A 25,683-nucleotide genomic window follows, 5' to 3' on the forward strand; every position below is an offset into this window, starting at 1 on the left:
GCACACTCTCATGCACACTCTCATACACAATACATACACTCTCATATACACTCTCTCTCATACACGCTCTCTCTCTCATACACACTCTCTCATACACACTCTCTCTCATACACACTGTCTCATACATTACCTCTTACACACACACACTCGCTCTGTCTCTGTCTCACATAGATTCTCTCACGCATGCGTACACGTACACACACACACACACACACACACACACACACACACACACACACACACGCTGAATGGAGTATGTAGAGTGTTTGTGTATGCAATCCATCTACCAGGCCCACTGTCGAGGGAAGGCTGCCAACATTCTCAAAGATCTATCCCACCCTGACAATGTTTTTCTAAAACCTCTACCATCGGGGAGAAGGTACAGAAGCCTGAACACACACACCAGCCATTTTGAAACTGTTTCTATCCTATTGTTGTGAGAATACTGAATGGACTCACAAACCCTTAACATTCGCCTGTACCTGTGTCTTTTGTTTTTGCTACTGTTTACCTATTACAGTCAAAGAGTCATAGAGATGTACAGCACGGAAACAGACCCTTCGGTCCAACCCATCCATGCCGACCAGATATCCCAACCCAATCTAGTCCCACCTGCCAGCACTTGGCCCATATCCCTCTGAACCCTGTTGCAATTGTACCAGCCTCCACCACTTCCTTTGGCAGCTCATTCCATACATGTACCACCCTCTGAGTGAAAATTTGCCCCTTAGGTCTCTTTTATATCTTTCCCCTCTCACCCTAAACCTATGCCCTCTAGTTCTGGGCTCCCCAACCCCAGGGAAAATACTTTGTCTATTTATCCTATCCATGCCCCTCATGATCGTATAAACCTCTACAAGGTCACCCCTCAGCCTCTGATGTTTCAGGGAAAACAGCCCCAGCCTATTCAACCTCACCCTATAGCTCAAATCCTTCAACCCTGGCAACATCCTTGTAAATCTTTTCTGAACCCTTTCAAGTTTCACAACATCTTTCCGATAGGAAGCAGACCAGAATTGCATACAATATTCCAAAAGTGGCCTAACCAATGTCCTGTACAACCGCAACATGATCTCCCAACTCCTGTACTCAATACTCTGACCAATAAAGGAAAGCATACCAAACGCCGTCTTCACTGTCCTATCTACCTGCGACTCCACTTTCAAGGTGCTATGAACCTGTACTCCAAGGTCTCTTTGTTCAGCAATACTCCCTAGGACCTTACCATGAAGTGTATAAGTCCTGCTAAGATTTGCTTTCCCAAAATGCAGCACTTCACATTTATCTGAATTAAATTCCATCTGCCACTTCTCAGCCCATTGGCCCATCTGGTCCAGATCCTGTTATAATCTGAGGTAACCCTCTTCGCTGTCCAGTACACCTCCAATTTTGGTGTCATCAGCAAACTTACTAACTATACCACTTCTGCTCACATCCAAATCATTTATATAAATGATGAAAAGTAGTGGACTCAGCACCGATCTTTGTGGCACTCCACTGGTCACAGGCCTCCAGTCTGAAAAACAACCTTCCACCACCACCCTCTGTCTTCTACTTTTGAGCCAGTTCTGTCCAAATGGCTAGTTCTCCCTGTATTCCATGAGATCTAACCTTGTTCACCAGTCTCCCATGAGAAAACTAGTTGAACGCCTTACTGAAGTCCATCTGGATCACATCTGCCGCTCTGTCCTCATCAAACCTCTTTGTTACTTCCTCAAAAAAGTCAGTCAAGTTTGTGAGACATGATTTCCCACGCACAAAGCCATGTTGACTATCCCTAATCAGTCCTTGCCTTTCCAAATACATGTACATCCTGTCCCTCAGGATTCCCTCCAACAACCTGCCCACCACTGATGTCAGGCTCACTGGTTCCCTGGCTTGTCCTTACCACCTTTCTTAGAAAGTGGGACCACGTTAGCCAACCTCCAGTTTTCCGGCACCTCACCTGTGACTATCGATGATACAAATATCTCAGCACTTCCCTAGCTTCCCACAGAGTTCGAGGGTACACCTGATCAGGTCCTGGGGATTTATCCACTTTTATGTGTTTCAAAACATCCAACACTTCCTCCTTTGTAATATGGACATTTTTCAAGATGTCACCATCTATTTCCCTATAGTCTATATCTTCCATATCCTTTTCCAAAGTAAATACTGATGCAAAATACTTGTTTAGTATCTCCCCCATCTCCTGTGGCTCCACACAAAGGCTGCCTTGCTGATCTTTCAGGCACTATTCTCTCCCTAGTTACCCTTTTGTCCTTAATGTATTTGTAAAACCCCTTTGGATTCTCCTTAACTGTATATGGCAAAACTATCTCATGTCCCCTTTTTGCCCTCCTGACCTCCCTCTTAAGTATACTCCTACTTCCTTTATACTCTTCTAAGGATTCACTCGATCTATCCTGTCTATACCTTACATATGCTTTCTTCTTTTTCTTAACGAAACCCTCAATTTCTTTAGTCATCCAGCATTCCCTATACCTATCAGCCTTCCCTTTCACCCTGACAGGAATATACTTTCTCTGTTATCTCATTTCTGAAGGCTTCCCATTTTCCAGCCATCCCTTTACCTGCAAACATCTGCGCCCAATCAGCTTTTGAAAGTTCTTGCCTAATACCGTCAAAATTAGCCTTCCTCTGATTTAGAACATCACCTTTTAGATCTGGTCTATCCTTTTTCATCGTTATTTTAAAACTAATAGAATCATGGTCACTGGCCTCAAATGCTCCCCCACTGACACCTCAGTCACCTGCCCTGCTTTATTTCCCAAAAGTAAGTCAAATTTTGCACCTTCTCTAGTAGGTACATCCACATACTGATTCAGAAAATTTTCTTGTACACACTTAACAAATTCCTCTCCATCTAAACCCTTAACACTATGGCAGTCCCAGTCTATGTTTGGAAAGTTAAAATCCCCTACCATAACCACCCTATTATTCTTATAGATAACTGAGATCTTATAGATAACTGGGTGGCACGGTGGCACAGTGGTTAGCACTGCTGCCTCACAGTGCCAGAGACCCGGGTTCAATTCCCGCCTCAGGTGACTGTGTGGAGTTTGCACATTCTCCTCGTGTCTGTGTGGTTTTCCTCCGGGTGCTCTGGTTTCCTCCCACAGTCCAAAAATGTGCAGGTTAGGTGAATTTGCCGTGCTAAATTGCCCGTAGTGTTAGGTGAAGGGGTAAATGTAGGTGAATGGGTCTGGGTGGGTTGCTCTTCAGAGGGTCGGTGTGGACTTGTTGGGCCGAAGGGCCTGTTTCCACACTTTAAGTAAGTAATCTAATCTAATCTCTTTACAAATTTGTTTCTCAATTTCCCTCTGACTATTTGGGTGTGTATAATGCAATCCCAACAAGGTGATCATCCCTTTATTATTTCTCAGTTCCACCCAAATAACTTCTCTGGATGTATTTCTGGGAATATCCTTCCTCAGTACAGCTATAATGCTATCCCTTATCAAAAACACCACTCCCCTTCTCTCTTGCCTCCCTTTCTATCCTTCCTGTAGCATTTGTATCCTGGAACGTTAAGCTGCCAGTCCTGCCCATCCCTGAGTCATGTTTCCGTAATTGCTATGATATTCCAGTCCCATGTTCCTCACCATGCCCTGAGTTCATCTGCCTTCCTTGTTATGCCCCTTGCATTGAAATAAATGCAGTTTAATTTATCAGTCCTACCTCGTTCTCTGCTTTGTCCCTGCCTGCCCTGACTGTCTTTGTTCTCAACTGTACCAGTCTCAGACTGAAATCTTTTCTCACTATTTCCCTGGGTCCCATCACCCCCACCTTACTAGTTTAAATCCTCCCGAGCAGCTCTAGCAAATCTTCCTGCCAGTATATTAGTCCCCTTCCAATTTAGGTGCAATCCGTCCTTCTTGTACAGGTCACTTCTACCCCAGAAGAGATTCCAATGATCCAAAAATGAGAATTCTTCTCCCATACACCAGCTCCTCAGCCATGCATTCATCTGCTCTATTCTCGTATTTCTGCCCTCACTAGCTCATAGCACCGGGCGTAATCCAGATATTACTCTCGAGGACCTCCTTTTTAAATTCCTGCCTAACTCTCTATATTCTCCCTTCAGAATTTCAACCTTTTCCCTTCCTGTGTTGTTAGTTCCAATGTGTACAATGACCTCCTGCTGGCCCCTCTCCCTTGTGAGAACATTCTGCACCCTCTCCGAGACATCCTTGATCCTGGCACCAGAGAAGCAACACACCATTCTGCTGTTTCACTGCTGGCCACAGAAACGTCTGTCGGTACCTTGGACGAGAGAGTCCCCTAACACAATTGATCTCTTGGAACCTGCTGTACCCCTCGTTGCATTAGAGCCGGTCTCAATACCAGACACTTGGCTGTTCGTGCTACACTCCCCTGAGAATTCATCACCCCCTACATTTTCCAAAACAGCATACTTGTTTGAAATGGGGATAGCTACAGAAGACTCCTGCACTACCTGCCTACCTCTCTTACCTTTCCTGGAGTTAACTCATCTATGTGACTGTACCTGAGACTTCTGTCGCTTCCTATAATTGCCATCCATCACATCCCCTTGCTGTTGTAAGTTCCTCATTGCCTCTAACTGCCTCTCTAATCGTTACTATCTATGCTACGTAACTCTGTGCTCTGCCTGTATTGCTCGCAAGCCAATGCTTTTCACTGTGTCCTGGTACACATGACAATAAATTCAATTCAATTCAACTCACACACATACACGCGCGCGCACGCGCATACTCTTTCTCACACACACTCTCACATAAACACACTCTCTCTCTCACACTTTCTCACCCTGAGAAAACATACAACACATTAAGCTGATGGGTCCACCTGTCGCTATTGCTCTATAACTCTATTTTCCTTTTCATCTGTCTGCTTCACTGTTAGTCTCTGCTTCTCTCTGCTTCTGTCTGTCTTTGCCTCTGCCTCAGTCCCTTCTCTGTATGTCAGACTCTTTCATTCTCTCTGTTTGTTCTCTGTCTCTCCCACTGTCTCTCCCTTCCTCAGTATCCGTCTTTATTTCCCTTTTCATCTGCCTGTTCTGTTTCCCACTGTCTCTTTGCCTTGCTATCTATGTGTGTGTCTCTCTCCCATTGTCTGTCTGTTTGTCTTTCTCTCTCTCTCTCCCTCTTTCTCGCTGGTCTCTGTGTCTCTGTCTCCTTCTCCACCTGCCTGTTCTTCTCTCTCTCTCTGGCTTGTTCTCTGTGTCTCTGTCTCCTTCTCTGTCTGTCTCTCTCTGTGTCATTGACTCAGACTTGTTCTCGTTTTCTCTCTCTCTCTGTTCCTGCCTCACTGTCTCTGTTTATTCCACTGTCTCTTCCTCCCTCTCTGTCTCTCTTTCTCTTTGTCTCTCTGTCTCCCTCTCTATCTCTCTCTGTGTCATTGTCTCACAATACCAGGTTATAGTCCCAACAGGTTTAATTGGAAGCACACTAGCTTTTGGAGCACCGCTCCTTCATCAGGTGATAAGGAGCGTCACTCCGAAAGCTAGTGTGCTTCCAATTAAACCTGTTGGGACTATAACCTGGTATTGTGTGATTTTTAACTTTGTACACCCCAGTCCAACACCGGCACCTCCAAATCATGTGATTGTCTCAGTCTTGTTCTCTATGTCTCTCTCTGTCTGTCACTGTCTGTGTCTATCCCACTGTCTCTCCCTCCCCTTCTGTCTGTCTGTCTCTCTCTGTCTCCCTCTCTATCTCTCTCTTTCTCTCTGTCTCTCTTTTGTTCCAGTAAATCCCGCTTTCAGTTGGTTTCACTCTATTACATTTACTGACTGATACAGGATAACTCCACAAACCCACACCTGAGTCCCCATCCCCTGACTCTGTTGGCTGGGATACCCTCCCCCTCTCTCCTTCACAAGTTGCTGATATTCAAATCAAAAAGCAGGAGCTAGTTAAACTCGCAACTTTACTCTCCCACAGTGTAATCCTTGGCACTTCCCAGTTTAGAGAGATATCAATTACTCCTGTTGTTAGGGAAAGGGAGTGGGGGAAACTGGAAGACTTTATGGCAAGGTCCAATAGGTTAGATTTGATGGATAGTTGGCACTTTAGGGGAGTGACATTGTTTGACCTGACTTTCCCCATCTAGATGTCATGGTTCTTGTGGCCTCCATCGCTGTCCTTGCAGCAGGGACACAGGGCAATGTCTTTGCCACGTCAGCCTTGAGGAGCTTGAGGTTTCTCCAGATCTTACGGATGATCCGTATGGACCGGAGAGGGGGCACCTGGAAACTGCTGGGATCGGTCGTCTATGCACACAGCAAGGTAACTCTGTGAGAGGGATGGCGAGGAGGACTTTGGGAATACTGACAGGAGAAATGGGAACAGGAGGAGGCCATTGGCTCGTTGGGCCTGCTGTGCCATTCACCAGGACAAAGGCTGAGCTGTTGGTTCTCACTCCTCTGTTCCCAGTGAGATCCAAAACCCAGCTCCCAAAATCCTGAAGATTCTCACCAACTGGGAGCAGCCAAGGCTCTCAGCCAATGCTTTTAGTGAAGGCAGTTCACCTCATCTCAGTGGGGTGGCAATGGCCTAGTGGCATTGTCACTGGACTATTAACCCAGAGACCCAGGCGACATTTTGGAGATCTCGGTTCAAGTCCTGCCACGGAAAATGGTGGAGTTATGAATAAAATCTGGAATTGAGCATCCAGTGCTGATCGTGAAATGATTGTTGGGGGAAAGAAAGGCCCATCTGGTTCACTAATATCCTTTAGGGAAGGAATCTGCCATCCTTACCTGGTCTGGCCTATATGTAACTCCAGACCCACAACAATGTGGTTGACACTTAACTGCCTTCTGGGCAATTAGGGATGGGCAGTAAATGCTGACCTGTTGTGATGCCCTCCTCCCATGAATGAATAAAAAAAGTACCAAATGATCAGCCCCTAGTCCCGAGACTGTGCCCCCTTCATGTTTGAGATTCTTCAGCCTGTGGGAAACATTCTGTCAGTATCCACCCTGTCAAGTCCCTCAGGATCTGGGAGGTTTCAATGGGAATACCTCTCATTCTCTTAAACTCCGGGAATTATCGATCCAAAATGCTCAACCTCTTGTCATAGGACAACCCCATTCCATTCCCCCCCAACCTCCTGTGCAGCTATATCCTGCTTCGATATAATGACCAAAACTGCTCTCAGTCCACCCTTCAGAGGCTGTGGCACTGATTCTAAACTTTAGCCTCGCACTGAAACTTGCCGACAATGAGAAAACACTGTGGAGAGGTGGATTCTGGAGTTAACGCTTGTAGGCCTGTGGAGAGGGAGCTAGAGGCTATGAATATGGGGTATGGGGGAGGGTGGGCTGGGTGTTTGGATATCAGAAGGTTCCTGTGTTCATTTCTGCTCCTGTAGCAGCCTCACGTGATGGGGAGGGAGGAGGGGGGGAGCAGTGAGCGTGTACGTGGCCCAGTCCAGGACAGTCCATGGAAATATGCACAAGGAACACGTATAGGCTCTTTGGCCCCTTTGAACTTGTTTCAAAATTCGATTAGATTGTGTCTGATTTTAACCCCAACTCTACCTTCCTGCATTTCCCTGATAATCTTTCAGCCCCTGGGTCATCCAGAATCTTATCAACCTGCATCCACTGCCTTTTGAGGAGGGGAGTTCCAAAGACTCTCAATCTTCTGAGACAAAAAAATGTTTCCCCATAGAGTCCTGGAGATGTACAGCACAGAAACAGACCCTTCAGTCCAACTTGTCCATGCCACCCAGATATTGTAAATTAATCTAGTCCCATTTGCCAGCACCCGGCCCATATCCCTCTAAACCCTTTCTATTCATATACCCATCCAGGTGCCTTTTAAATGTTATAATTGTACCAGCCTCCAACTCTTCCTCTGGCAGCTCATTCCATACATGTACCACCCTCTGTGTGAGAAAGTTGCCCCTTAGGTCCCTTTTATATCTTTGCCCTCTCACCCTAAACCGGTGCCCTCTAGTTCTGGACTCCACCCCCACCCCAGGGAGAAGACCTTGTCTATTTATCCTATCCATGCCCCTCATGATTTTATAAACCTATGTAAGGTCACCCTCAGCTCTCGTCTCTGTCTTAAATGAGTACATCCTTCCTTTTTAACCTCTGACCCCTAGTTCTAGAATCTCCTACAAGAGGAACCATCCTTTCCCAATCCGCCCGGTGCAGCTCCCTCAGTTTCTCCAGAGGATACAGGCCCAGCCTTTTCTCTGGAGACGGTCTGCTCCTTCCAGGGATTATTTGGAAGTATTTAGATGTGCAGTGTGACATCAAGATGGATAAGGCTGTGGTCAGAAAGGACGGTGCTGGAAAAACACAGCATCCGAGGAGCAGGAGAGTCGATGCTTTGGGCATAAGCTCTTCATCAGGAATGTGGATGGGGAAAGGGTCTGAAAGATAAATAGGGGGATGGGACGGGGTGGGGGGGTGAAGGTCAATGGGAAGGTGGATGCAGGTGGAGGTGATAGTGATAGGTGAGTGGGCAGGCCAAGTGTTGGAAAATGGGATAAGAGAATAGTGAATTGGTTGTTTCTGACTAGCGCTGAAGGGCCTTTCTCATGCTGAAGAACTCTATGATCCTATGGTGATGACTTTATTAATGTGGGGGAGCCTCCTGTATACAGAGCACTGTATATATTGCTCAGAGGTGATGTTTCCAGCTCACCCATGATGTGACCTGTCCTTGCATTCCTTAGAGAACACCTCCTCACCCCCAACTCCCAGCCCCTGCCGTGCTCTCCCAGCTACCTGGGTCACGTCTGCCTCTCCCAGTGAGATTGCTGTTGCTGCCCACTGTCTCATGCATTCTGATTGGCCCTCCAGGCCTCAGCAGCCCATTCCCGGGCCCTAATTGGTCAGTACTGGGTGGACTATGCGATGGGTGACCAACACACTCCCTCAGTCCAGTAATCCAGCGATTGCTCTGGTCTGTTCCCTGTGCCCTTTCTCCTCTCTAAGTGAATTCCTTGCAGCAATTTGAACTCTTTGTATGTGGATAGATTAAAATCAGGCTTTGCATTGACTAACAGGCCTTTGCTAACAGCCAAATGGCCATTTGTGCATGTGCATTGTGGGCTATTTGACTGTAAAAGCATCAGATTTTCTGCAGGCTCTCTCCTTGCAGAAGGTCCAACTGTACTATTTTGAAGAAGAAAAGGGATAGTTGGCCTAGAATCCTGGGTCACTGTTTAATTCATTGGGTCAGCATTATTAAAATGGATACTTTTGTGAAAGTGGGGCACACAGTTTTAAAAAAAAATTGCCAGTTGAGACAGAGACCAGGATTGTTTTTTTAATGTCTCTAGGATTGGCTATTCTGGCATTCACTTTCCCAGAGAGCGGTGGAGGCTGGATCATTGGATATTCTAAAGGTGGAGATAGATTAGTGACTGATGGAGGAATCAGAGTATTAGGATGAAGAGGACAGCAGCATGACGACCACAACCGAACAATCCACGGTGTTGTCACCTGGCAGAACAGGCTCAGGGGCCTGAATGGCCAATTCTTGCTCCCTGTTGGTATAACCTAATGGTTTGTCACATTACTATTTGTAGGTACTTTCTGCATTGGCTAAGTGACTGGGGTAACTCTTCATCATAAGAAGCTCAGTTAGCTGTGAAGTGTTTTGAGACTGGGTGAGGTTGTGAAAGTCGCGATATAAATGCAAGTCTTCTCTTTTCTTTCCATGTCTCATGTCTCACTTCCTTGATTCTCACACTTCAGTTCCAGCTGTTTGTCTTGTTTCTTCCTCTCTCACTCCCTCTATCTCCTCGCTGTACCCACTGCCTTTCAGGAGCTGATCACTGCTTGGTATATTGGCTTCCTGTGCCTCATTCTCGCCTCTTTCCTGGTCTATCTCGCCGAGAAAGATGACAACCAAGATTTTGCAACGTATGCGGATGCCCTCTGGTGGGGTTTGGTGAGTGTATTTATCTCTGTACTAATTGTAGGGCTCGAGTTCTGAGCTTTGCTTTGTGATGGGGAGCTGATTGATGAAATGACTAGGAGTTGAGAGAGGGTGATGTTCAATGACACCTGAGTGTCCTCATGCACCAATCGCTGAGAGTAAATGTGCAGGTGCAGCAGGCAGTAAAGATGGCAAATTGCGAGAGGATTTGAGGACAGGAACAAGGACATCTTGCTGCAATTATACAGGGCACTGGTGAGACCACATTTTGAATACTGTGTGCAGTTTTGGTCTCCTTGTCTGAGGAAGGGCATTTTTTCTGTCAAGGGAATACAGCAAAGGTTTACCAGACTGATTCCTGGGATGACGGGACTGATGTATGAGGAGAAATTCACTCGGTTAGGAATGTATTCACTGGAATTCAAAAGAATGAGGGGGAATCTCATAGAGTCAAGAGTAGAGTGGTGCTGGAAAAGCACAGCAGGTCAGGCAGCATCAGGATGAAGGGCTTTTGCCTGAAACGTCAATTTTCCTGCTCCTCGGACTCTGCCTGACCTGCTGTGCTTTTCCAGCACCACTCTAACCTTGATTCTAATCTCCAGGATCTTCAGTACCCACTTCTGCCTAGGGGATCTCATAGAAACCCATAACATTCTAACAGGGCTAGACAGGTCAGATGCAAGAAGGATGTTCCTGATGGTGGGGGGAATCTAGAACCAGGGATCATATTTTAAGGATAAGGGATAAACCTTGTTGGACAGAGATGAGGAGAAATTTCTTACACCAGAGAGTGGTTTTCATTACCACAGAAAGAGGTTGAGGTCAAAGCATTATGTGTTTTCAAGAAGGATATATCTTTTGTGCTAAAGGGATCAAAGGATATGGGGGAGGGTGGGATTAGAGGATTGAATTGGATAATCAGCCAAGATGATATTGAATGGTGGGGTAGTCTCAAAGGGCCGAATGGTCCGCTCCTGCACCTATTTTCTATGTTTCCATCCTGGTCAGCCAGAACTGGCCACTTTGTGCACAGTGGCTTAATGGTTAGCTCTGCTGCCTCTCAGTACCACAAACCCGCTCAGGCGACTGTGGAGTTTGCACATTCTCCCAGTGTCTGCGTGGGGTTCCTCCAGGTGCTCCGGTTTCTTCCCACAGTCCAAAAATGTGCAGATTCGGGTGGATTGGCCATGAGAAACGCAGGGTTACAGGGATAGGGTAGAGGAGTTGGATTTAGGTGGGAAGCTCTTCGGAGGTATGGCGTGGTCTCAATGGGCAGAATGGCCTGCTTCCCCACTGTAGGGATTCTATGAACTGGGTCTACATTCGCCCAGTGGGGAGATCCAGTGGCTGGGTCTCCTGAGTGGATAAAACAATTCAGGAACTGTGAGCTGTGTTCATTGACTGAAGTTCAGCAATTTGATAGGAGTTGACATGGTTTGGGGATGCTGTTTGATTCAAGATGTTCCAGTGACAGACTACAGTACAACCTCAATTATCTGAACACTTGATCCAAATTTTGGATTATCCGAACAAGATTTCAAGGTCCCGATGCTTGGGTAAACTGTGTTATCCGAACATTCAATTATCTGAACATTCAATTATCCAAACATTTGATATCTGAACAAAATACTCCCCACTCGTGTTGCCCTGTATACCATCCAATTTGATTGTGATGCCTGGAGAGGCAAGCAGCTAACAGCTCAGTAACGACTCTTCAATCACTCAAACTCCGTACCAACTCTTTCCACTTCACTATCCCCTTCACCTCTTCAGATCCCACCCCGGAACATTCTCCTTTAGACAAGCTTTTTGTCTGTTATCTCTTCACTTTTTATTCAATCTTGGGACATGGGCATTACTGGCAAGGTTGGTATTTATTGCCCTGAGATGGGTAATCTACCTTGTTGCCATGGGACTGGAGTCACATATAGACCCAGACGAGGTGAGAATAGCAGTTTTCTTTCCCTTGTTATTATCTCAGCTGGTATGAATATAGGCAAGTCAGATCAGGAGTGAAACTGACTTTTTAGACCCTAACTTTGAGTTATTTTTTAACTGTGGAGGGTTAATTATTCATCACAGTGTGACACTGTACTTTTAACACAAAGAAGAAAATGTGCATTAAATAAGAAAAAAATTACACTGAGCAGAAAGATTGGAATGATTTCATCACAAATGTCAGAAAAGGATTCAAACTTATGCTCTTCCTTTCTCTCAGCAATTTCCTTATCTGTAACAAAAACACAGCTCAGTCTCATCACCAGCTTTATACCAAGGCTTCTTGCTCAGGTTGGCAATTGGTTTCATTTCTGTAAATTTCAACAAGTTCAGTAGGTGATGTTTCTTCAGCTGGTAGTTCTCCCTAAGACACCTAAAATAAACCACAAATAGTATTCACTGTTAACATCAGAGCAAGTTTCCTAAACTCAGTTCCCAACAATAGATTTAAATAAATACTTGGGTCTCCACTCTCTCTCACACATGTACACCCTCCCTCCTGGACCTTTCTGCATGTTTGTGCCTCTGGATTCCTGTTTCTAGGCAACAGTGCAGTTTACCCAATCTCCTTGTTTAATGCATTAAACTTTGCACCCCTATCTCTTCACTTCAAGACTTGTAAAGTCTTTTTAAATTAGCATGCAAAGTCCTCCAGAATTCTCAGCACCGATCTCACAAGCACAACTCTGAAAATGAAACTCAAGTAACGTCTCCCCCACTTCTGAACACAAAAATATTTCTCAACTAAATCTAAAGTTGTGTATCGTTTCAAACATTAGTGAGGAAGTTGGGACTTCACATAATCCAGCAGCTTCACTGTCATTTCTGTGTGACTGGCTTTTTATTTGTGGCCTGATGTATCTCTACAGATCACCCTGACAACCATTGGATATGGAGACAAGTATCCAGTCACATGGAATGGTCGACTCTTGGCTGCGACGTTTACTCTCATCGGGGTCTCTTTCTTTGCCTTGCCAGCGGTAAGCAGAACACAGGGAAGGGTGAATACCATGGTGTGCTGACACAGCCTGGACTCCCATTGGGAATCCAGACCTTTCCCCCCACCCTCACCTCTGGTTGGATCCTGACTGCTGACCGGATCTGACTACCGACTCACAACGGGATCCAGATCTCCCCACCGAATCCCAATCTCCACCTGGATCCCAGATTCTGATCTGGCTCCCAACCTATCTGGATCCCAGTTCCATCCAGATCTGAATCCCCAGCCAGATCTTGATTGCCATCTGGGAGCTGATCCCGATCCTGATCCCCAGCTAGATTCCAACTCTGCAAAAGTGAGGACTGCAGATGCTGGAAATTAGACTTTAGATCAGAGTGGTGCTGGAAAAGCACAGCAGGTCAGGCAGCATCAGAGGTGCAGGAACCTGCTCCTCAGATGCTGCCTGACCTGCTGTGCTTTTCCAGCACCACTCTGATCTAGATTCCAACTCTGGACAGGTTGTAACCTGTGTGGATCTGACCTCCCTCACCTCAAAGGGAAAAGGTTCCTTCATGACTTGTCTGAACATTTATTGATCTTTCTTTCATTGTCACTGGGTCAAGATCTAATCATTAAACTGAGAGAGAAGAGGGTGAAAGATTTGAAGAGAGAAATGAGGAAAGGAATGACTGAGGGGAAGGAGGATAGAAAAAGTGAGAGATAATGAGTGATTAATTCCAACATTGCTAATGCCTGTGTCATCGGTTTGAGGGAGGGGATGTTTTATGAAGGGTTTGCTTGTAAATCATTTAGGAATTCCATGGTGGGATTTGATTTTGATCAGATTTGATTTGATTGTTGCAGAAGTCAGGTTAAATGGCTCACGAGCAAATTAGGGATTTGAAATATTGAAATAAATATAAACATTCTCCAGGATATTAATTCACCAAAATTAGGAGTTTGGACATTGAGTGTAATACTTCAGCAAACCTCTCCATTTTGGGAATGCGCTGTTCTGGATGTTTGGTCCGGAGTGTGTAGTGAAGGTAATTTACAATTCAGTGGGTAACAGTGAATGTAGGAGTGTGTGTGTGTGTGGGGACATAAGGAGAGTAGTTGCCGATGATCCAGGATTAGGTTTGTATCAACAGCAGCCTGTACTCCTGTTTAACGTCTTTATTGATCTGATCTTTGCTGCCACATTGAGAAGCTCATTTCCTGAGCCCACACTAACTCCACCTGATGAAGGAGCAGCGCTCCGAAAGCTAGTGCTTCCAATTAAACCTGTTGGACTATAACCTGGTGTTGTGTGATTTTTAACTTTGTACACCCCATTCCAACACCGGCACCTCCACATCATAACTCCACCTCAGCCTCTTGTCCCTTTAGAACTAACTTCTACAGAGTTAGAATTGAGAGTTCTTTACTGTCAGGTCTTTATTGCTAGCTCCAGATTACAGGCCGTATCTACTTCCTTCCAGATGCAATTGTCAAAACACGAGAACAGGAGATTCTTCAGCCCCTCAATCTCCTCCCATTTCATTAGATCGTGGCCAATGTTTATCTCAACTCCCTCTACCCTCTTTGCTTCCTTTCCTCTTAAAATCCCTGCCCAACAACAGTTTGTTGGCCTTTGTGCTTGAGAAGGAAATTACAGAGGAGCTCTTCCTGATGTTTTTTCTTGTTATCCAGGGGATTCTGGGTTCTGGCTTTGCTCTGAAGGTTCAGGAGCAACATCGACAGAAACACTTTGAGAAGCGGCGGAATCCCGCGGCTGGTCTCATCCAGGTAAGGCAAATGAGCTCCGAGCTTACAGGCAACGGTGAAAGGGCACTGGGCTGGAAGGACCAATGGTGCCTCATTAAATGACATTGATAACTTTGGAGAATTGAATTGATCGCCTTGAGGGAACGCATTTCATATACACTAGGGGGTGAAAGGATGTTTGTGAAAGTCTTCTCCCATCCTTCAGCAAAGTCTGTCCCGAGTGGGATGGCCAAGGTTGACTCAGGCTTGCACGGGTCAGAGGGAACCGAGTTTGAACAGGACAATTCCTGGGTTCTGCTCAGCGCAGGGACTAACTGAGGGAGTGGCTTCAGCTAGTTTGAACACTGATTCAGGAGTTGCAGCGATAAAGAGTGGGAAAATGCACAATCTAAGAAGAATAATCTGATAATCTTTGTGTTTCTATGTTTCACACAAAGGCTGCCTGGCGATATTACTCCACCAGTCTGGGCCGGACAGACCTCCATGCCACTTGGCAGTGCTTTGAGCAGACGCTAACCGTCCCAATGTACAGGTAGGTGTGGGGGCAAGTCCTCCCCTCTCTCCAAAACAAGATCAGACTTGGCTTTATGATTTAATTCCATTTATTTATTTATTTATTTAATTTCAAATTTCTTTTTATTTCCTTCCATTTTAGTTCAGTTCCGCACAAGTTTATTTTTGCTCCATCTCTTCATTGTAGTGTCAATGCCGTTGTCATGCAGGTGTTTCCATAGAAACCTGGATTCCACACGCGAGGCTTTGTGATAAGTGACAGTCGGACAAGTAGGTACATTGTATGTGTTTGTGTCGCCGTGCTTTCTGAGTGTGCCTCCTGGTGGTAAACTCCCTTTCGCTGAACAACACATACACTTTCTGTAAATATTTCAAAAATCACAGCATCATCACATTTAAAACTATAAGGAGAGATGTTTCTTTCATATACCCCCAGCCAGGTGGAAAGTTAGAGTGAAGCAAGTTCCTTCTGAAGAACCTAATATGTAGGACTTCGGTCTCAGACTAAAGCTTTGACTATTTAGGATCAAGAAGAGGGAATATTTTTTCACAGGGTGTCGCTGACTAGGCCAGCACTTGTTGCCCATTCCTACTTTCCCAGAGTGCAGTTCAGAGCCAACCCACATTGAATTCTTTATGCAATCTTACTTCAGAGGGTTGTGGATAGTGTCAGAGTCTTTTCAAGACTAAGATGAATGGATTTCTGGGTACAAAGTGTATTAAGACCAAAAGACATAGGGGCAGAAATTGGGCCATTCAGCCCATCGAGTCTGCCCCGTCATTCAATCATGGCTGATAAGTTTCTGAATCCCATTCTCCCGCTTTCCCCCTGTAACCCTAGATCCCCTCGATACTCAAGAACCTACCTATCTCCATCTTAAATATACTCAATGACCTGGCCTCCACAGCCTTCTGTGGCAGTGAATTCCATTGATTCCCCACTCTCTGGCTGATGAAGTTTCTCCTTATCTCTGTTCTTAAAGGTCTTCCCTTTACTGTAAGGCTGTGCTCTCGGGCCCTAGTCTCTCCAACCAATGGAAACATCTTCCCAACATCCACTCTGTCCAGGCCATTCAATATTCTGTATATTTCAGTTAGATCACCCCCCTCATCCTTCTGAACTCCATTGAGTATAACCCAGCGTTCTCAAATGTTCCTCATGTGTTAAGCTTTTCATTCCAGGGACCATTCTTGGGAACCTCCTCTCAACCTGCTCCAGGGCCAGTACAGCCTTCCTGAGATATGGGGTCCAAAACTGCACACAATACTCCAAGTGTGGTCTGATCAGAGCCTTATAGAGCTTCAGAAGTACATCCCTGCTTTAATATTCAAGTCCTCTCAGAATAAATGCTCTCATTGTATTTGCCTTCCTAACTACTAACTCAACCTGCAAGTTTACCTTGAGAGAATCCTGGACTAGAACTCCCAAGACTCTTGCACTTCAGATTTCTGAACTTTCCCCTCATTTAGAAAATAGTCCGTCCCTCTATCCTTCTGACCAAAGTGCATGACCTCACACTTTCCCACATTGTATTCTATCTGCCACTTCTTTGCCCACTATCATAACCTGTTCAAACCCTTCTGCAGCCTCCCCATCTCCCTCAATGTTACCCGTCCCTCCACCTATCTTTGTATCACCTGCAAACCGAGCCAAAATGTCCTCAGAACTGAGGGATAGTAGAAGATGAGCTGAGCTGAAGCTTACTGAACGGCCACCTCCAGTTCCTATTTCACATTTCTGTTTCTTCCTGAGGTGAACACACCTCCTAACAAATCAAATTCCACCTCAAAATAACAGGCTCATCTTAATCACTACATGACGGGTCCTTCTTTACTGTGGAAAGTTGCTACCTGATGATGTCATGTTGTCGAGGCTAATGAAAACATTTAGATCCCCACAAAAACAAACCCAACCGTGGGAGCCAGAATGGGTCAGGGTATGTATTGTGGCACAATGGTAGTGCCCTATATCTGAGACAGGAGGCCCTGGTTCAAGTCCCACCTGCTCTGGCAGTGTGTATTATCATCTCTGAGCAGATTATTTAATCATATCTATAAATCTAACTTCCCGAAGGACTCCTTATGGGTCATGGTGCTCTTTGAATGTGTTACTAGAGGTTTTAGCACGTTGGGCAGCCTTTCTTCCACCTCCAGTAATTTTACAAGTGGGAGTATTCAAATAACGTGTTCCTGTGTTTCTCCTTGGGTGTTGCTTGCCAACATGACCTGGAGGTCAAACGCTGAGAAATGTGAGTGATGCTCCCAAGATTGACAATGCAACCTATAACTGGCCAGTCCGATTAAAAATAGGATTGAATCCTTTAAACTGGACCTTGGTTATCTCCTTTGATCCTCTCTCCCTGGCCTGCTTGGTCAAATCAATCACTTCCTGGCAGCACAGTGGCTCAGTGGTTAACACTACTACCTCACAGTGCCAGGGATCCTGGTTCGATTCCACCCTTGGGCGACTATCTGTGTGGAGTTTACATGTTCTCCCTGTGTCTGTGTGGGTTTCCTCCAGGTGCTCCGATTTCCTCCCACAATCCAAAGATGTGCAGGTTAGGGTGGATTGGCCATGCTGGGGGAGTTTGTGGTGCTGGAAAAGCACAGCCGGTCAGGCAGTATCCGAGGAGCAGGAGAATCGACGTTTCACTCATAAGCCCTTCATCAGGAATCATGCTCCTCGGATGCTGCCTGACTGGCTGTGCTTTTCCAGCACTATACTGTTGACTCTGATACTCTAGCATCTACAGTCCTCACTTTCTTCGGATTGGCCATGCTAAATTGTCCGTAGTGCTCAGGGATGTGTAGGTTAGGTATGTTAGCCATGGAGAATGTAGGGTTACAGGGAAAAGGTAGGGAGGTGGGACCGGGTGGGATGCTCTTCAGAGGGTCAGTGTGGACTTGTTGAGCCAAATGGCCTGTTTCTACACTGTAGGGATTCTGTGTGTGTTACAGGCTCCAGAGTCATTTACTCTTACCATTCCACATTTCAGCCCCAGGTGTACACCACGATTATACAGGCTGTGTTTTATCCTCTGGGTTTTACAAGGAACCTCTTGTTGAGCTGGAACAGGATTTAAAGTGGTCTTCCCAAATTTCCAAACATTTTGGGTCTGACAAATTCCTGCTCAGAATTCTGAGGTTGTTTTGAAAACATAATGTAAGTCGGTTTGGGTAAAAAGCAGCAAATTTATGCCTAAGTCTAACCAGTGATTTGCAAAGGTTTACCATTACTGAACTAGAAGGCATATGTTTAAGGTGAGAAGGGAAAGACTTAAAAGGAATGTAAGGGACTACTCTTTCACACAGAGGGTGTTGTGTGTATGGAATGAGCTGCCAGAGGATGTGGTGGAGGCTGGTACAATTACAACACTTAAAAGAATGTGTAAATGAATAGGAAGGGTTTCGAGGGATATGAGTCAGATGGAACTAGGATATCTGGTCAGCATGAACAAGTTGGACCAAAGGGTCTGTTCCATGCTGAATGTCTCTGTGTCTCTATAACTTGGTAATGCGCCCAATGCCTCTGCTCACAAAGCCCAAGGGTTCTGCATGTTTAATTCAGAACTGTGTGAATGTATCCTGCTACTTTCAAGAGCTGTGTAATATTAAGCTTTCTATCTCTTTCTTTCATGTTCTTTTAGCATAGGATCTTCTCCAAAGGATGCTGGAAGATGTTTCATCCCTGTTCGGTTTAAAATGATTGCAGGACCACCAGAATCTGTGCTAATTGAGGCAAAATAGAGAGAGAGGTTTAGCAATTTTTTTTGAGCAAAGGAAATCTTGATTTTCTTGTCAGTTGTTTAGAATTTGTTTCTTATGAAATTGATTCCTGGGGAGGTGACCATCGCTGGCAAGCATGTTCTTTATCACCCATCCCCAACTCCCCCCTGGAGAAGTGGGTATGTGTTACCATCTTGAATTAGTATGGGGCTGGAGTCACATATACACCCAGATTGGCTAGGGATTGCCTGTTTGCTTCCCTTGAGAAACCAAGTATGGTTTTGCAATAATCTAGCAGGTTCTTTGTGGGATTATTTAACTGATTATAAGTTTTCAAACAGTGCGGGTGTGATTTCAAAGAGCTCAAAGTTGATGGACTGTGAATCTACTCACACAGCAAGATGATGTAGTTGGGGAAGAGTGTTCCTTCAGAGTTCAGATGGAGTCTGTTCATTGAAGTCCTGGTTTTCATCAATTCTTGTGTTCAAACCCACATCATCTCCTCTTCTGTGTGCTGTTGTCACAGGCTGATCCCTCCACTCAACCAGCTTGACTTACTACGGAACCTCAAGAGCAAATCAGGACTCACTTTCAGGTACTGACCACATCTGGACATAACATGACCCTTTCAATCATGATTTGGATGTCCAGAGAGAAACACACAACATTCCAAATCATTCTGAGGACAAGTTGCATAAAGTTGCTTGTCTTCTTTTGAGCTTAATGAGCTAAGGGAGTTTAATTTATCATGAAGAGAGATTATTCAGATTAGCACAGCAGTTCAGGCAGCATCCAAGGAGCAGCGAAATCAATGTTTCGGGCAAAAGCTCTTCATCAGGAATAAAGACAGTGAGCCTGAAGCGTGGAGAGATAAGCTAGAGGAGGGTGGGGAGAAAGTAGCATAGAGTACAATGGGTGAGTGGGGGAGGGGATGAAGGCGATAGGTCAGGGAGGAGAGGGTGGAGTGGATAGGTGGAAAAGGAGATTGGCAGGTAGGACAAGTCATGGGGACAGTGCTGAGCTGGAAGTTTGGAACTAGGGTGAGGTGGGGGAAGGGGAAATGAGGAAGCTGTTGAAGTCCACATTGATGCCCTGGGGTTGAAGTGTTCTGAGGTGGAAGATGAGGCGTTCTTCCTCCAGGCGTCTGGTGGTGAGGGAGCGGCGGTGAAGGAGGCCAAGGACCTCCATGTCCTCGGCAGAGTGGGAAGGGGAGTTGAAATGTTGGGCCATGGAGCGGTGTGGTTGATTGGTGCGGGTGTCCCGGAGATGTTCCCTAAAGCGCTCTGCTAGGAGGCGCCCAGTCTCCCCAATGTAGAGGAGACCGCATCGGGAGCAACGGATACAATAAATGATATAGTTTCCTCATTTCCCTTCCCCACCTCACCCTAGTTCCAAACTTCCAGCTCAGCACTGTCCCCATGACTTGTCCGGACTTGTCCTACCTGCCTATCTCCTTTTCCACCTATCCACCCCACCCTCTCCTCCCTGACCTATCACCTTCATCCCCTCCCCCACTCACCCATTGTACTCTATGCTACTTTCTCCCCACCCCCACCCTCCTCTAGCTTATCTCTCCACGCTTCAGGCTCACTGCCTTTATTCCTGATGAAGGGCTTTTGCCCGAAACGTCGATTTCGCTGATCCTTGGATGCTGCCTGAACTGCTGTGCTCTTCCAGCACCACTGATCCAGAATCTGGTTTCCAGAATCTGCAGTCATTATTTTTACCTTATCCAGATTAGGCCTGTTTTCTCTACAATTTAGAGGTTTACGGGGTGATTTGATTGAAATTTTCAGGATATTAACATGTAAAGACAGGGTAGTTAAAAGATAAACAATTCTCACTGGTTGGGGATTTCAGACCGAGGGGTGTAATTCAAGAATGAGGGCCAGACCGTTCAGGAGAGATGTGAGGAAGCACTTCTACATACAAAGGGTGGGAGAGGTTTGGAACTCTCTTCCCCAAATGGCAGCAGATGCTGGAGCAGTTGTTAACTTTAAATCAGAGGTAGATTAATTTTTGTTAAGCAAAGGGATTAAGGGATGTGGGCCAAAGGCAGGTCTATGGAGTTAGGCCACAGATCAGCTGGAGGGGCTGAATGGCCTACTCCTGTTCTTATGATTAAAGGGTATAGGCATAGATACAGCAATGTTATATCCTCTGATGGACTACTCCAAAATGATGGGGCATTTTTGAAGGATCTTGAGGGTAGATTTCTTTCTTACATCCTGATGGATATTTTTCCCTCAGGCACCTAGTAGAGATTGTTCACACCATTCAGTTTTGTTGTTGCTGGAAGCAATTTTAGGTTCCTTCATCAACACCAGTGACTAAACATCAAAAACATTTTATGATGTCCTGGAGTCTTGAGAGTTGCTATAGAAATGCACCTCTTTTGTAAGGTTCAGTCAAGGCAATGAAGATGGGTCTTGAATTGGTTTAAAATAAGAAATTATAAAGATTGTGGAGAGGTCACCGGCATGTTGGAGGGTGTTTTTTGATTTTAGGAAGAACTCTTGTTACTTTTGAAGAAGGTATCTGTCAGATATGGTTCTGGGTCCAAATCAGATCAATGGAGCTGAGACCTGGAATGACAGTGATAGAACATAGAAAAGGACAGCACAGAACTGGCCCTTGGGCCCACAATGTTGTGCCGAGGTTTAATTCTAATGTAAAATAAAATAACTTAACCTACGCACCCCTCAACTCACTGCTCTCCATGTGCATGCCCAGCAGTCGCTTAAATGTCCCCAATGACTCTGCTTCCACCACCACCGCTGGCAATGCATTCCATGCATTCACAACTCTCTGCGTAAAGAACCTACCTCTACGTCCCCTCTATGCCTTTCCCCTAATATCTTAAAAGTATGACTCTTCATATCAGTCAATCCTGCCCTGGGAAAACGTCTCTGGCTATTGACTCTATCTATTCCTCTCATTTTCTTGTACACCTCGATCAGGTCTCCTCTCTTTCTCCTTCTCTCCAGAGAGAAAAGTCCAAGCTTATTCAACCTTTCTTCATAGGGCAAGCCCTCCAGTCCAGGCAGCATCCTGGTAAACCTTCTTTGCACCCTCTCCAAAGCCTCTGTATCTTTCCTATAGTAGGGCGACCAGAACTGGACACAATATTCCAAGTGTGGTCTCACCAAGGACTTCTAGGGCTGTAGCAAAACCTCGCGGCTCTTAAACTCGATCCTCCTGTAAATGAAAGTCAAAACACCATACGCTTTCTTAACAACCCTATCCACTTCGGTGGTAACTTTGAGGGATCTATGCACTTGAACACCCAGATCCCTCTGTTCCTCCACACTGCCAAGAATCCTGTCTTTAATCCTATATTCAGCATTTGAGTTCGACCTTCCAAAATGCATCACTTCACATTTATCCAGGTTGAACTCCACTTGCCATTTCTCAGCGCAGCTCTACATCCTGTCTATGTCACGCTGCAGTCTGCAATAGCCCTCAATACTATCAACAGTATCTCCAACCTTTGTTTCTTCGGCAAATTTACTAACCCATCCCTCAACCTCCTCATCCAAGTCATTTCTAAAAGCTTCAAAGAGGAGAGGCCCAAGAACAGAGCCCTGCGGGATCCCACTCAACACTGACCTCTAGGCAGAATACTTTCCATCTACAACCACTCTCTGCCTTCTGTCAGCCAGCCAATTCTGAATCCAGATAGCCAAATCTCCCTGCATCCCATACTTCCTGACTTTATGGATGAGCCTACCATGGGGAACCTTATCAAATGCCTTGCTGAAATCCATATACACCACATCCACTGCTTGACCTTTGTTGACCTGTCTTGTCACCTCTTCAAAGAACTCAATAAGATTTGTGAGGCATGACCTGCCCCTCACAAAGCCATGCTGACTGCCTTTAATCACGCTATGCTTTTCCATGATGTGGAGATGCCGGTGTTGGACTGGGGTGTACAGAGTTAAAAATCACACAACACCAGGTCATAGTCCAACAGGTTTAATTGGAAGCACTAGCTTTCGGAGCGACGCTCCTTCATCAATCACCTGATGAAGGAGCGTCGCTCCAAAAGCTAGTACTTCCAATTAAACCTGTTGGACTATAACCTGGTGTTGTGTGATTTTTAACTCTATGCTTTGCCAAATAGTCATAAATCCTATCCCTCAGAATTCTTTCCAAAACCTTGCTGACCACAGACGTAAGACTGACTGGTCTGTAGTTGCCAGGGATTTCCCTATTACCCTTCTTGAAAAGAGGAACAACATTCGCCTCCTTCCAATCCTCCGGTACGACTCCCGTGGAGAGTGAGGAGGCAAAGATCTTCACCAACGGCTTAGCAACCTCCTTTCTCGCTTCCCGGAGCAACCTGGGGTAAATCTGGTCTGGCCCTCGGGATTTATCAATCTTAATTTTTGCCAAAATTTCCAGCACATCATCTTCATCAATCTTGATCTGTTCAAGTCTGTGTCCCAGCTCCTCAAAGTTCTCATTCACAACAAGGTCCCTTTCCTTGTGAAAACCGAAACAAAAAACTCATTAAGGGCTTCCCCTATCTGCTCAGACTCCACGCACAGGTTCCCTCCCTTATCCCTGATCGGCCCTACCTTCTCCCTGATCACTCTCTTATTCCTCATGCATGAGTGATCTAATGGAACAACAGAGTAATCTGGAGAGCCTGAACAATCTCCTCCAGTTCCTACATTCCTAACAGTGGGGCAGTGACAAAAGGCAAAATAATGTGAGAGAGAGAGATAATAAAACACAGAACTGCTGATGCTGGAGATCTGAAATAAACTAAAACAGAAAGTGTTGGAGAAACTCATCAGATCTGGCAATATCTGTGCAGAGAATAACAGAGTTACTTTTGTAACAGAGTTTCAAGTTTTCTCTACTCTTTCAGGTCACTGGACTTGAAATGTTAACTCTGTTTCTCTCTCCGCAGATGGTGTCAGACCTGCTGAGTTTCTCCAGCAATTTCTGTTCTTGTTTGTTTCAGATCTCTGTCTTCTGGAACCAAGTTCTTTGTTTGATCGTGTTTCTCTTTCACATTTATTTTTTGCCTTTCTGTTTTCATTTGAAAGGTCTGAAAATTAAGAATAGCTTAGCTTATCAAACAACATTTTAATGTAAGAACCATTCAATTGTTTACGCAGAGTCCCAGGGCAGTTGAACAGCTTGTGGGTGTGAACGATACAGGGAGAAACCTTTGGACTGCTGGAAGAGCGGCAGTCTCTCTCTTCCTGCAATAAAGAGACCTGAAAAAAACGCAGTAATTTTCTACAATCACTTGTTATAACTAAACGAGTTGTAGTTAGTGTATTAGCCATCCTGTGCTTCCTGCAAGGAAGTGAGGGAACCTGGAGAGTAGCATTTGAAGAGCAGACAGTCTGAGCAAGCCAAAAGGATCATCTCAGTGAATTCGGTGGATGGGTGCTATTAAACTCTGCTTCCCAACTGCTTTTCCCTCCATCAATAAAACCAATGTTTTTTTTCTCTTTGTCTATGCCTGTCCATATGTGTGTGTAGGAACTTTAAAGTATTGTCAAGTGTGAACTAATAGATCGAAATGGTGATAACTCTTAGCTGTTTACTGCTGATTAGAATCTATTTATTTGTTAGTTCTTGTTAAGCTCAGGAACCTGGTCAGTGTTTTCTAATAACCTGATTCCAGATAAATTTGTGGACTTTGATTAAGCTATTAACTCTTGTGGTAACCCTGGGAGTAGAGAGATTTTGAAAATCAGGTGCTTTCCCAAGTGGGTTATCACATTCAATTGTGTTTTATTGGAGGTAACTACTAGCTGACCCTCAGGTGATGGTAAAGTTCCTCACCTCTGCTTGGACGACATTTTAGCGTTAGCCCGATGTCTCCTTTCCTCAAGGTGAATGAATGCAATTATTAATGTCAGTTGTACTAAATTCCAGAGTTTTCTTAACTTTCTCCAGCAATTTTATTTTCTAAACTTAAAAATAAGTTGACTTTATTGAGGTATTCTCTTAAAATGGGGAGGCAGCCTGTGACCAGAAGCAGCTCTTGGAGTGGTTCAGGGGAAGTATCCCACATACTCACCCTGGATCCGTTCGGAGGTTTGGTTTGTGATCAGAACGTTGATAAAGCTGGGCGAGGAGCTTTGGTTAAAGAGAATGTGAAGGGGAAGGCCTCAAGATGTAACATTCATTCTGCTTTCAAAAGCTCATTATCTGTCCTGTGTTTTACTGATGTTTCAGAAAAAGCGATGCTAAAGGACAGTGAGGTGAAGCTTTACTCTGTATCTAACCCCAGTGCTGTCTCTATCCTCGGAGTTTATGAGGACGATGTAGAGAGGGCTTTACTCTTTAGCTCATCCATGCTGTCCCTGTCCTGGAAGTGTAGAGGGAGCTTTATTCTGTATCTAGCCCTGTGCTGTCCCTGACCTGGGAGTGTTAGTTGGGAATAGTGTAGAGTTGGCTTTACTCTGTGTTTAAAAGAGTAGAGGGAGCTTTACTTTGGATGTAACCCGATGCTGTCCATGTTCCAGGAGTGTTCGATGGGGACAGTGTCAAAATAGCTTAACTTTCGGTTTCAAAGCGTGGTGCGATTACTCTGTCTCTCGCTCATATTGGGGGAATTTGTAGCTGTGGTTTATATGGACCTTCTATCTAACCACTTGTACAAGTTTGATGGGAGATCTCAGTCACCTCTGACCTTGTCAGCACGTCTCCTTGGGTGACCTCAGCTAGCCTTATGTTCCAGGCAGGTTGATGAACTCCCAGTGTATCTCCCAGTTAATTTGTTGTGTTTGTTCTGTTTTTATTTCCACAGGAAGGAGACTCTGGAGACCACACCCAGGTTTGCTCGATTTTAAAGCCCTGATTAAACGAGAAAAGCCA

At 45.3% G+C, this 25,683-nt stretch overlaps 1 protein-coding gene across 4 annotated transcripts in view; it reads left to right on the top strand.

The window, feature by feature from the left end:
* The window catches only part of kcnq2b (potassium voltage-gated channel, KQT-like subfamily, member 2b), a 179,561-nt gene that overhangs the window by 112,972 nt on the left and 40,906 nt on the right, over positions 1 to 25,683 (top strand). For 3 of the 4 annotated variants that reach the window (XM_043710920.2, XM_043710923.2, XM_043710921.2), the window contains exons 4-10: positions 6,097 to 6,272; positions 9,777 to 9,902; positions 12,758 to 12,868; positions 14,521 to 14,616; positions 15,033 to 15,127; positions 19,361 to 19,429; positions 25,616 to 25,642. In XM_043710920.2, coding sequence (XP_043566855.2) covers positions 6,097 to 6,272; positions 9,777 to 9,902; positions 12,758 to 12,868; positions 14,521 to 14,616; positions 15,033 to 15,127; positions 19,361 to 19,429; positions 25,616 to 25,642 — 700 coding nt within the window. The remainder of the gene's footprint in view (positions 1 to 6,096; positions 6,273 to 9,776; positions 9,903 to 12,757; positions 12,869 to 14,520; positions 14,617 to 15,032; positions 15,128 to 19,360; positions 19,430 to 25,615; positions 25,643 to 25,683) is intronic. The other variant, XM_087994701.1, reaches the window with a different exon arrangement.

The sequence above is a fragment of the Chiloscyllium plagiosum genome, unplaced genomic scaffold (assembly GCF_037043375.1).
Source record: "Chiloscyllium plagiosum isolate Xiang-an unplaced genomic scaffold, Cpla_swu_hap1 HiC_scaffold_15, whole genome shotgun sequence".
NCBI lineage: Eukaryota > Metazoa > Chordata > Chondrichthyes > Orectolobiformes > Hemiscylliidae > Chiloscyllium > Chiloscyllium plagiosum.